The 13,625-nt window shown below is 31.6% G+C and overlaps 1 protein-coding gene and 1 pseudogene across 1 annotated transcript in view; both read right to left on the bottom strand.

Annotated features, from left to right (window-relative positions):
• The window catches only part of E(bx) (nucleosome-remodeling factor subunit NURF301 E(bx)), a 138,860-nt gene that overhangs the window by 42,588 nt on the left and 82,647 nt on the right, over positions 1–13,625 (bottom strand). Inside the window, 4 exon segments of the mRNA XM_067265927.1 lie at positions 4,533–4,728; positions 5,348–5,490; positions 7,844–8,038; positions 8,222–8,348. Coding sequence (XP_067122028.1) covers positions 4,533–4,728; positions 5,348–5,490; positions 7,844–8,038; positions 8,222–8,348 — 661 coding nt within the window.
• Positions 11,933–12,984, bottom strand: LOC136971473 (uncharacterized; annotated as a pseudogene).

The raw sequence follows: 13,625 nt of genomic DNA, 5'->3' as shown, positions 1-13,625 counted from the left end.
TATAAACCAAAAAACCAAAGGTCTGCAATTACTTTAGAAGAAAAATTAAAAATAATTTGTATGTATGAGAACAGGAAGACAATAACAACAATAGTTGATGAAATGAATTGACCTATTTTGACAGCAGTGGATACAATAGTGAAGGCAAAAGTTCACATTGTTGAAAGCACGAAAGATGTGGCAATGTTGAAAAGCACAATCATTACCAAGAAGAGACTGAGTCCAATTTCAAAAGATTGAGAAATTGTTGTTTCATTGGATTGAGGATATGGCACAGAAGCGAATATCATTAAGTTTTCTGATTAACCAGGAAAAAGCTAGATCTGTATGCAAGGATTTACAAGAGGCCAGCATCATGAATATGGAGAGCACATTTAAAGCTAATGCTGGATGGTTTGATTAATTCAAGTAATGTTCAAATCTGCATAATATCAAAATCATGTATAAAGCAGCAAGTGAATTTCCCGAACTTCTGGCTGAAATTATTGAGAATGAGGAATATTTACCTGAGCAAATATTTAATGTTGATGAAACAGCTCTATTTTGGAAGAGGATGCCAGCTCAAACATTTATTGCAAAAGAGGAAAAATCTATGCCTGGATTCAAGATCACAAAAGATCAGATCACAGTTATGTTTGGCAGCAATGCATCAGGGGACTTGAAAATTAAACCGCTTACAGTGTATCATTCTCAAAAACTGCATGCTTTTAAGAACATTGACTTGAGTATGATACCTGTAATCTGGAAAGTTAATACCAAGGCTTGGGTTACACATGTGCTTTTCAGAGACTGATTTAATGATCCCTTTGTTCCCCAGGTAAAGGAATGTTGTGCTGGAAAAGGAATCCCATTTAAAGTGCTGCAGCTACTGGACAATGCTCCCAGCCATCTGGAAGAATTAGATGGCTTTCATCCTGATGTGGAAGTTGTTTATCTGCCTTCTAGAACCACCTCACTGTTGCAACCAATCAAGGCATTATTGCTACTTTAAAAGCCTATTATCTGTGGTGTACATTTTCCCAAACAATGAAGGCCATTCATAGTGGTAATTTGTGATTTCTGGAAGAACTACAACATCCTCAATGCCAGTAAAAACATTGAGGTGGCATGAAATGAAGTCAAGCAAACAACAATAAATGCTGCATGGAAGAAACTCTGCCCAGAAATTATTTTAGACATTTAACCAAAGGAGAACAACAAATGCAGCAAACTATGGAGATGTGCATGAATCTGGCACAGCATTTCGAACTGGAAGTGGATAACAATGACGTTGACAGACTTCTTTTAAGCCACAATGAAGAACTAACCAACAATGACCTTATTCAGTTGGAAGCATTCCAAAATTCCAAAGAAAATACTGTCATTTGAAGTGCCAACTCCAAACAAAAAGAAATAGTCTACTAAAGGATTAGCTAAGATTTTTAACCAAATAGATATGGCATTATCCAAATTAGAATAGATGGATTTGAATACCGAGCATTCTGAAAATATAAACCACTGCATCAATTCTGATATACCATCTACAAGATCTACAATGAAAAGAAGCAGGTGACTAAACAATCAATTTTGGACATGTTTATGAGACCTTCCCAGTGCTGGATATCCAGAGTAAACTTAGAAGTCAAAAAAAAGTCTTCTTTTCAAAATTTAATATTTCAGATTATTTTTGTTTCTTTGTTTCATTTATATATGTACTTTGTATTTCTATTGTTCTTTTATACAAAAAAACTAGCTGTTACCTGCAACTTTGCCTGCACAGATTTTGCAAGCAAACACCCTTTATATTCAGTATTTCAACAACCATAGTAATTGTTTTATAACATCTACTGCTGAGAATGATGAGAATTGCTGAGAATCAAACAAACTGTTTTCAATTTGATCAATTTTCTGGAATGTTTACAATCATTCTATAATAGAACCAATATGCAATAACAAATTTGAATTTAAAACAGTTCAAACATTTGGTTAAAAAATCGAAATATATGAAAATATAACAATGTCTGAAATGTTATCAATTTAATACACCTAAATACTCAATGAAGACTAAACGTAGTTGAAAACAAAAAATCACATCTAAAATAGTACAGTAGAAGTTGTTCTTCAGGTTAAGCCTTAATCCTCTCCCTCTCCCCCATGAGGAAATTTCCAAAAATACCTTCTTAGTGTGCATTTTCATGACGTACCTTAACTGTGTACTAAATTTCACCTCTTTAGGTTCAGCGGTTTGCTCTGGGTGATGATGAATCAATCACTCAGTCAGTCAGGACAAATAATTTTATATACAGTCAAACCTGTTTTTATGCGCTCTTTTTATGTGCGATTTTTATTTGTGCGATTTTTTTAATGCGAATTTTTAATTTGTGCGGTATAGTTGGCGACTAGTCTCGTGCGATTCGTCATGTCTCACGTTGACTTATTATAGCTAAATAAACTTATTATAGCATAAATGCACTTATTATAGTAATAATATTGCATGAATATGCGAAAAATGAAATAATTTACTTTTTAAGTCAACAAAACACCACCTGGACAAAAATATGTAAAACAGACGATAGACCAGACGATGCAGTCAAGTGCTGACATCTGTTGTCAATAAATTCTATTTCGTACGGTTTTGAGTTATTTTCTATGTGAGACTTTTTTTTATGCGGTCCCTGTTGACCGCATAAAAAAATTATTTTTAAAATTGTGTTGCGAAAACTATTATTTACAGCCATTCGTGAAGTTTCGTGAGATTTTTTTTAATGCGTTTTTTTTAATGCGGTCCCTATCCCCCGCATAAAAACAGGTTTGACTGTATTTAGATAATTAATAATGTATGTACAGTAAACATATAATAATAAATACAGTATTAAGTTATTAATTACATAGTTACATTCAAGCAATTTATAAAGCATTACTTATGTAACTTGGGGTATTACTGTATATTGTATTTTCACAGATTATCCGGCATGTTAGTCTAACTAGGGAGACCATAAAATCAGATATTCTGGCATGCCAGTTTACCCTGGGGAATGCCAGCATGACAGTTTATGAGAGATTATCCGGTGTGTGTAAAAAAAAAAAAAAAAACAAAGTGAGTTACATCATGTGGCATTTTGTAGACACCAGTTTTTATTCTAAACTGTGAAACTGCTGGCATTACATCAAAAACTGCAATTATATGTTTAATTTCTGCATTTTGTCTTCATTGTAATGATGTAAAATACTTGTGGGATGCCAAAAGTGCTTTTTCATGTTTATTTTATTGTAATTTATTCCTAAAACACAAAACTAAATGTATCAAATTTCAGAAACTTGCTGTAAATTATCTCAATTTACACAATTAACATCTTCTTTGTAACTATTATTTTTGTGGCAGATTGTTAATTGCAGCAAATTACAATGTTGTTATTTTATTATACTCAGAAGAATGTTTTATTTAATATTTATTTAACAACTAGTTTTGTTAGATCCCTGTTATATGCAGCATGCTGAGAAAATACAGTACACATACATACATACATAGTGCAATCAAAAAAGAAACTGGACTGTTTTTACTGATTGTACTTCACACTATCATCAATCTTTTTTACACCAAGAATTGATGTTAGACATTTGAACACCAATCTACCAAGTGGAGATAAGTTTTTCAAATGAGAACACTTGCTACACATAATTTTGTAATATTGTGTTAGTGTTGTATTGTGATTTGACAATGACCTTAAAAATTAAGAATATATTTTAAAAGTTTAATGAAAAATCTAATATGCCATAAAGACCCTTGAAATGCTTCAGGAGTCATAAGGAACCTAAGCCATTAACAGGACTCAAGATGGCAAATCAAGAGCATGACAAAGAGAAAGGTGATCAGCTTTTTTTTTATCATAAAAAGATTGTGTATTGGAAATTTGTTCCTCTTGGTCAGACTTTTATTGTGATATTTTGAGTTGATTGCAGAACATATTTAACATATTTATCACAAAAGACTAGAACTGTAGTGCAACCAAACCTAGCTCCTTCATCATGATAACAGTTCTGCACTCATAGCCTTCAAAACATGAACATTTTTGGGAAAAAAAGAAATTAATTACCTTCCCTTCCCCATCTTTCTTATTTGCTGGAAAATTGCATGTCCCTTATCTTATCTTTGTTCTCCATTGTTTTAATATGGTCAAGAGCAAGTTTTTGGAATTTCTGAAATAATGATTTCCAAGGAACGTTTGAGGCTTGGTAGAAGTGCTGGGACCACTATATAAATGCAGAAAGAGGACTACATTAAAGGAGATAGTGGCCAGATATAAATTAGTTAAGTATCAAAATTTTTATACACCAAATCTAGTTTCTTTTTGACTGCACTTTATATATAAAATACAGGAATAATTTTTGTTATATATTATACATTATGAATATAATTTCTAAAACTTAAATTATGCTCTTTCTTATGAATCCAGTGAGAAAGTTGATAGTTTAGCATCAGTCTTCTACCAGAGTCATTGAAGAAAACAATTTATGGTATTTCTCATTAAATTAAAAAAAGATAACATATTAACCTCTTATTTGTGCATGTACAGGTAAAATTTGTTGTTGCTGTGTTAACTGCTGTACAGAAGTTGCAACCTGGGGACGTATCTGTATAATTTTTGGGCCAACAGACACAGCAGGAGAAGAAACAACAGTGGATGATGTTGCAACTGCAGGTGATCCAGTAGCAGTAAGATTAGTAGAAATTGCAGCAGGTGTTTGAAGCTGTAATTAAAAATAATGCATTCAAAATATAGCATAATATTTATAAATGTTAACATACTAAATATAAAATGTTTAACTCACAACAAAAGCTTTTTTTATAATAATAAATACATCAGTGAAATTTAATTTATAATATTAAAAAGTATCTTACATACAATTAACTGTTTAAAATTAAATCAATTCAGCAGCAAAGAATAAGGAAATTGATATAAAGAAAGATAAAGTTTATCATTTATATTTATTTATAATCTATTAATCTAATCTAGATGATTAACTTATATATTCCAAGACTTTGTTATGATTTTATTTTGTGAAAAGTGAATTCTTATTATATTAATCTGAAATTTTTGTTGGTACTATTCATTAAACTGAAATATTCTACATTAAGATGCATAATAGATTAGAAAAAAATTGAAAATAATTTTGTTATGAAAAGATTTCACTGTACTACTAAATTCATATATTCTCAACATTTAACTTATATAAATGATTTGTTTATAAAATTTCATGAAAAAATGAGAAAGCTACAAAAGTATTAAAAATTAATATATAATTTCCAATACTCTTGAGAATATAATAGTTTCATAATTAGCAAAGAATTTCATCTCTTAAAACTTACTTTAATTTGGGCTGTTTGTCCTTGAGAAGAAACCAACTGAATTGTTCCAGTAGGTGCTACACTTGCTACAGTGGGAAGTGATATTGCAACAGGAGTAGTTGCTCCAGATATACTAGTTGTACCTACAGCAGAAGTTATGGTACCTACAATAAAATAAATACAATTATTTTCTTTTTATTTTAAATATAAATTAAACTAGTAAAATGATTTATAGCAAATAATGAATAAACAAATATGATAAAAATAAAATCAACAGCTGATGCTTTTATAACTTTTAAATAAATAACAATATTTAAATCTCAATATAAAAATGATAATGATTATACAATTCATGAATATTGTTTTCATACCATTTTTCTGTAACATTTTGTATTTTAAAAGTACTCATGTGCAACTTTTAGTAATATAAAATCTCTCATTCTGATACCATGAAACCCAGAGACTCAAGTTTCAAATAAATATACACATATGACAATAAAGATGGCATCAACAAAGCATTGGAATTGAAGTATTAGATGAAAGCATAATAACAATACTAGTAAGTGATTACAATATCATAACAAAGGGCAGTTTCCTATGGAATAACACAATTCAAAGCAACCATTAGTACTTTGTATGGCCTCATCTTTCCTGGATACATGCAGCATCCGCTCAAGGACAGATCTGTTCCCTACAGACTTACGGGCACTGTAAGTCTCCATATTCATAGATGATCAAAAATTGTTATCCCATCTGATCCTACAAATGCTCAATGAGTGATAAATTTCTGGAGATTAAACAAGCAAGTCAAGAATTATCTTACTGGAAAATGGCTGTTTGTAGTCCTGCAGTCCTGCTATGGAAGAAACACACAAGAACATGTACCACTGTGCTATCAATAGTGGTATTAGAGATGATCAACTGTCATACAAGAGTATTCCTTAAATCAACATGTCAGCAGTGAGACTGCCACTCAATAGTAAAGGTGAGATTGAATCATGTACCAGTGGTTCTCCATGCTAAAATAGTGGTCATTTGTTATCAAACAGAAGCAGGATTTGCCAATAAAGACATTACACTGCAAGTCTATAGCAGTCCACTTCACAACACACTGAAAAAAATAGCCAATAGTGTTGGAGTGTTAATGGCAAGATGCATAGTGGTCACCATCTAGTTACCACTGTAAATTACCTGCTATTAGTACAGGAAGAGACAGGAATCCATATTGGAACCTCCACCTATCTCTGGATGGTTAACAAAGATGCCACTGCAACTGTTTGTGCTTGTCTCATAATCAAATTATCATATCTCGTGGTGATCTATTTGGGCATCAGAGCCTGCCTATAATGTATATATGTATCCACTGTCTTCAACATTTCTTCACAGTCAGATCACAATGTCCCAGATGGTGGAAAATTAAGCAAAACAGCCATGATTATACAGCAGTTCTCAAACTTCATCAGTTGTGCATGTCTTTGGTTGCATTGTACAGGCATACCTGGCATTCAAAAATCTGTAAACAACAGCTACATTGAAAACTCTAAACACTGAGTCTCTGCAAGTATTTTTATTGAATATTAGGGTAATAATTTTGAAGCCTCTGATGCCATTACCTTATGTGCAATCACAGTTGTAATCATTTAAATACCTGACTAAGACAGCTGTATGCCAAGTTTTGCAGTATCAGACAATTCTGTGTACCAGTACATAACATTTTTGTCAATGAATATACAAGTAATTTATTTTGCACTGATTACAATCTGAAAACTATACATTTTAGAGAATGTTAGAATTTCTATATAAACTCTTAAAAATAGTCCTGAGACAAACAAAATAGTGTAAATGCAATTTATAAGTGTACTTTGTTCCTGAACTCTCATTAATTGAAATCTTACAAATGAGAATAAGCTCTTCCATTATTTCTTAGTCAAAATATGTATCTCATTCCAGCATAACCCTGTAATTCTACCCATATTTCCCAAATAAAACTGAAGTGCTACCAAACAGCTACAGTATTTACCTATCAACCAATGATCCTAAATAAAATAAAATAAATGAGCACTTATTAGATCATTCATCAATATAAAAGAAACCTACACAAAATGAGAAAAGCAAGTAGGTAAATTATTCAGCATTTCTTTATTAATGATAAAAAAAACTAAAGTTAGTTAAAATATTAAGCAAGCAGGAAACAAAATAGAGTAAAACAAAATTGTTTTCAATAAAATTTTAAATCACTGGTAATAAGTTTTTTAATGTAGATATTCACTAAACTGCACAATCATGTTAAAATGAATTGCATTACTCTTAGTAAACAAACAGTGCAAATGAAACAAAGAAAATAGAAACCAGAACTTATGAGCTATCTATCTGTAATGCATGGAAATTTCAACTTGTCACACTTCAGATTAACAATATTAACAAGAAAAAATATTCTAGTGCTTGTTGTATCAAATAGTTGATTTAAAGCATTTGTAAATCAAAGTCACATTGTATATAATAAAAATAATAATATACCTATGGTAGGACTACTGGAAGAAACTGCTGCTGCTAATGAAATTGCAGGACGGATTGTTGTCAATTGTATTGTTGGTTGTTGGGTTGATTGTGCACCTTGTTCTTGTTGTACTGTTGACTGTTGAACAGTATTTGATACTGTTGGTAACGTCAGTAATTGAAGACGTCCATCAGATAATCTAATTAATTGCTGACCTATTCAACACAAAAAAAAATTATGATTACATATCAAAAATAAATAGTAAATAGAAAAATTAAAAACTATATACAATTAATCCTAAAGTAACAATTTAATGCTATAGAAATTGATATTACTACTTATAAAAATTAAAATATAATAATTATAACAAACTCATAATTTTAAGTTAAAATCCTTACCAGGCATTAATCCTCTAACTTGTAACTGTCCATTTGGACCTTGAATAATCTGTATCTGAGTACGCATTGGTGAGCCTTGTGCTTGTTGTGTCTGGACAACAGCTGGACGAACAGCTTGACCAGTTAGCTAATATGAATGTATTTATGATTTATTTTATTAAAAAGCTTCATAAATTTTCAAATTAATTTCAGTAGTTAAAAATAATTTAAGAAAAAAGTTCTTTAAATCATGATTGGTTGATTTATTTGATCAAAAGATGCTATAAATAAAATAAGTATACAGATCAATCTATGTTTTCCATACAACAGTGAACATAGATTACATATTTATATTTTCATACCAGCCAAAAATACCTATTAAATGTTCAATTTGATAAAATGAATCAAGATCATTTTTAATTTTTTACTTATTATTAAAAAAAATCTGTGATTTTGCTGTAAAGATTTTTAAGAAGCGTGTAATCAAAAAATTCATGAGATTAGGTTAAATTGTTTTGTTGTTTTTGTAACCCTCAGATATTGGAAATTATAATTTTAGGCTAATCAACCAATCAATCAATATATAATATTTGGGTCAATATATCATATTGACCCAAATATAACTCAACTCCAAATTTTGGAAATATTACTTTTTGAAAAAATTAGAACTTGAGTTAACTTTTCTATTATTAATTTTTTTTCATACAAAATAGCAATTTGCATTAAAAAATTTGTAAAGTCATTGAAATGATAACTTTTTCCCTTTCTTCTTCACCAAAACTTTTTTGCTATAATTCCAGTATCCATTTTATTGCCATCATGGTCTTCAGCCTCCTTGAACAATATATCATTCTCTGTTCTGACCAAGGTAACACAACATTTCTTAAAACACCATAATTGTGTGTTTACCAACATCCCTCCTTAACAGGCTTGTCACAGAACGCCAATTGCCTCACGAAATCTTTAACATTCATCCAGCAAAATACTCATCTATTACTATTAAATCTCTGGAAGATAAAGTCTCAGCTACTTACACAATTTTCACAGATGGCTCAAAACAAAATGATAAGGTAGGAACAGCATATGTTATAATGAAAAATAGGTCAACAACTCCAATCTATACTGATGAATACAGGCTAGAAAGCTTCTGCACAGTCCCTCAAACAGAACTGTATGCCATTTTTAAAGATGTTAATCATCTTAGCAACATGGGGATTGAGAACCAAATAGTAAGGATTTGCAGTGATAGCCAAACTGCCATCCAAAAACTCAAAAATCCAACAGGTTACTTTTCTCATATAATGTTTCATGAAATCCAAAACAACAGTAATTCAATCGTGTTAACCTGGGTTACAGGGCATGCAGGCTTAGCTGGCAATGAGGCAGCCGATAAACAAGCAAAGTTAAGTGCAAATTCCTCCTCCCCTCCTGAGTTCAGTGACATTCCCTACACCAGTATCAAGAACACTGTTCATGCTACTACTATCAGTCTTTGGCAGAGGGAATGGGAGAATGGTAACACTGGAAGGATAACATTTTCTTTCATCCCCAACATAGAGACAAGACTTAATCTGAAGCATCTTTCCATCACATATATAAATACACAAACTTTTACCAGTCATGGCAACCTTGAGGCCTATCTTCCCTAGTTTGGTCACAGAGACAATCCCTTATGTGGCTGTAACAACACCTCAATACAAGATGTTCATCATTAAATATTTGATTGTGATAACTTCACACATGAACGAGAAACACTTCTAAGGACTGCACTCTCCCAACGACCCAACTGGCCATGCAAAATGGACAACTTCGTCACGGTTCAAAAAATTTTTAAAAGTCTCACGAACTTCCTTGCTTCAACTAGAGTGTTGGAATCTGACTATCGATTGTCATGACAGTGAGTGCATTTGTGTAGTGCAAACTTCACTTCAACAATTGATCACAAGTGTATATAATGTAAATACTACCTATGACATTCCCACAAAGAGTAGTGGGTGTGTGTTTGGTACATTTTCGATGTTACTATTGTATTGTTTGTTATTTTATTTCTGTATTCTTTGTATTTTTACTTTGATTTAATAAATCTGGTAAAGATGCCCTGAGCCTCCCTTTTCCCGCCCCTATCCTATTTTCTGTATTGTCACCTTCGCTTTCTGCCTTCTTTTCTTTATTTTTAAGTCAGGTAATACCACTGAGTGCACCTAGTCTTCCACCCCTGTCAGCTACAAGTGTGTTTACCAACAATCTTTCATAATTCTATTGTTATTCTAACTTTTGCAAGAATGAAAATTTTATTACTTTTTATCCAAGTAATCAATTATGAAAATTAGTTGTGTTCAATTCCATTTCCTTCTTTTCAAAATTACTTTAATTAGAAATAAAATTCTTTTTAAATTTCTTATTTACAAATATCTAGGAATAAATCATCATAAATGAATTTTTGATTGCTTTCTTAGTAATGTTTACAAATTGCATTCAAATAATAGATCAGAAAATTGTACTCAATGGTTTTGTTTTACAGAAAGAAATAAATACATTGGATGTCTATACTATACATAACAAATTGTAACTTAATGTTTCTTTTTGTCAATATCAATACAAACAAAATTTAAGAAGTTAGAAAGACATAATGTCCTATGTACTGGGTAACAGGCTGTCTGACATATATACCACACCAGGGGAAATACACTTCCTTGCATATTTCACTAGTATTCCAGAAAGTCTACTTGAGTTTTATGACAAACAAAACTAAAATGGTTTTGTCTTTGTGTTCCATTTTTGCTTTTCTTATATTTTTTTATAACTGTTTAAAATGTTTTTTTATAAAGTCTAAAATATCTAAAACATATAATCATATTGAATACATAAATTTATAATTACAACAGAAATTCACTCTTTACAACAGAATAAATTCTGCAGTAAATTTTCAGCAACCTTCCTCCAAGTTTTGACAATTGCTTGATTAGTAGACTCTTAGAAGTAAAAAGTTATCTGATCGATTTTTCTCGAATATAATAAAAACAAATCAGTTTAATTTAGTTGATTATTTACAATCATGCCAAAGCATTTAATGCACACTCATACTTTATGAGCTACAATGTCATATGATAAGTCATAATTCAACTGCTGGTGTTGAGCAACACTAAAATAACTGACACACTGAATTTTAGCATCAGTTTAACTTTGTGCAATGTATACCACAGACAGTTATTGAAATCAAAGAAAACTTTAAATTGGGCTCCAATATAGGTCAAGAGCAATTTTTCACTCCTTTAAAACTGGAACAACACACTGACTAATATTCAAAGCAATGTAGTACTTTCACAATTGATCAATATAATTTCATACAGCCAAAAGATTGAATTAATTACTTTTGTCAATAAGTGTACAATTAAAAAAGCTGTCATTGTTTTCAAAAATTTATTTGATAACTAGCTTAAACTCCCAGCATTGCCCAACAAACCTGTAATAAGATGATATTACTGGACTTTTTTATGGCTAGATAATGGTATATAATGTACAATGCATGAAAATATTCAGTGTCAACACTGAATATGTTCATGTATTGTAATGAGATTTTCTGTGTTAACAGGGAATCAATAGTTATAAAATATCAAGTAAATAGTCTCCCATAAAAGTTTAAGAATGTGCATATAAAGTTATATAACATATCACTCAATAAGTCTCCAGTCTAACTAAGAAAAACAATTTTTTTTTTTTAGAAATTCGACTTTATTCATCAACATACTCTCCTTCAAGAGTGATACATTCATTCCAATGCTCCTTTAACTTTTTGATGCCTTTTTTGTACAACAATTTGTCTTTGCTCTCAAAATAGTTCTCAGTTTCAGCAATCACTTCTTCATTTGAGCCAAATTTCTTTCCCTGGAGCATCTTTTTGATGTCTGCAAAAAGCCAGTAGTTGCTGGTGGCCAGATCTGGAGAGTATGGTGTGTGAGGAAGCAATTTGAAATGTAATTCATTCAATTCAACCATCGTTTTCATCGACTTGTGACACAGGGCAATGTCTTGGTGGAACAGCACTTTTTTCTTTTGTATGTGAGGGCGTTTTTTCTTGATTTCTACAATCAATCGATCCAATAGTGCCATGTAATATTCGCTATTGATAGTTTTATCCTTTCTCAAGATAGTCGATGAACAAAATATCATGCGTGTCCCAAAATATGGATGCCATAACCTTGCCAGCTGACTTTTCAGTTTTTGGTTGCTTTGAACGACTTTCACCGGCTGCTATCCACTCAGGTGACGATCTTTTTGATTCAGGGGTGTAGTAATGGATCCATGTTTCATCCATTGTCACATACTAATGCAAAAAATCCTTTTTACCTCGCTTGAACAGCTCCAAACAGGGCTCTGAATCATCGATGAATGGTTGTTTTTTGTCCAGTGTGAGCAAACACGGCACCCACTTCAAAAGCAACTTATGCAAGCTCAAATTTTCGTGTAAAATTGTAAACACACTACCTTCTGATATCTTTAAGGTGTCAGCTATCTCATGCAACTTCACTTTATGGTCTTTCAAAACTATTTTGTGGACTTTTTTTTTATGTTTTCTGGAACAACTGCTGATTTTGGGCGACCACAGCGGTCAGCATCATCAGTGTTTGTATGACAGCATTTAAATTCAGCATACCAGTCAATAATAGTTGATTTCCCTGGTGCAGAGCTCCATAATGCTTATCAAGCCACCGTTTGGCTTCAACAGTATTTTTCCCCATCAAAAAACAATGTTTAATCAACACACAAAATTCTTTTTTATCCATTGTTTTAAAAATTACAAAATTGGGGTCACTAAAACCACTGCAACCTGTAAACTAATTATCAGAATGTCATGAAATTTTGACACACATCGTTTGAAGGTTGGTACTATCCAGAAATCATATGGGTCTGTCAACAGTGTTGCCATATATATGTCAGATCGGAGCTTTATTGAGAGATGTGTTATATAATAAAAATTCAAATTGTTAGCTGAACGTAAGCCTAAACCACTAAATTTGTTGAGCCATACAGAAAATCCAGATTAAGGATTCAAAGTCTATTCTAAACATACAAATAAATAAAAAGCAATTCACTGCTTTTCTGAAAGTAAGAAAACTGCAAGCCTTGTAACTACTGTACAAATTTATTCATATCTTTATTTTCAAGTTTGATGTGCATAATATTTAATACTGTACTGTGAGGATCCAAAATACTGGCCTCCAACATTCCATGACATCACAGCATCACATTAACCCTTTTGTTAACTAACTGTCAACTTTTCCACCTGAGAGTGAAACATCTGTTTGGTTCTCAGGCACTAAAATGACACTTTCTCACCACCTTTTGACCTAACATCTCGATTTCATCAATGTGATTTAATTATCGTTATTAAATGAGGCAGTTCCTCCGAGAGTTCAAATCATCA

This window comes from Centruroides vittatus, unplaced genomic scaffold, assembly GCF_030686945.1.
Source record: "Centruroides vittatus isolate TY-2023 unplaced genomic scaffold, ASM3068694v2 contig_2565, whole genome shotgun sequence".
Taxonomy (NCBI): domain Eukaryota; kingdom Metazoa; phylum Arthropoda; class Arachnida; order Scorpiones; family Buthidae; genus Centruroides; species Centruroides vittatus.
The sequence above is the reverse complement of the archived record's forward strand: the minus strand, read 5'-3'. Positions and strand labels throughout refer to the sequence as shown.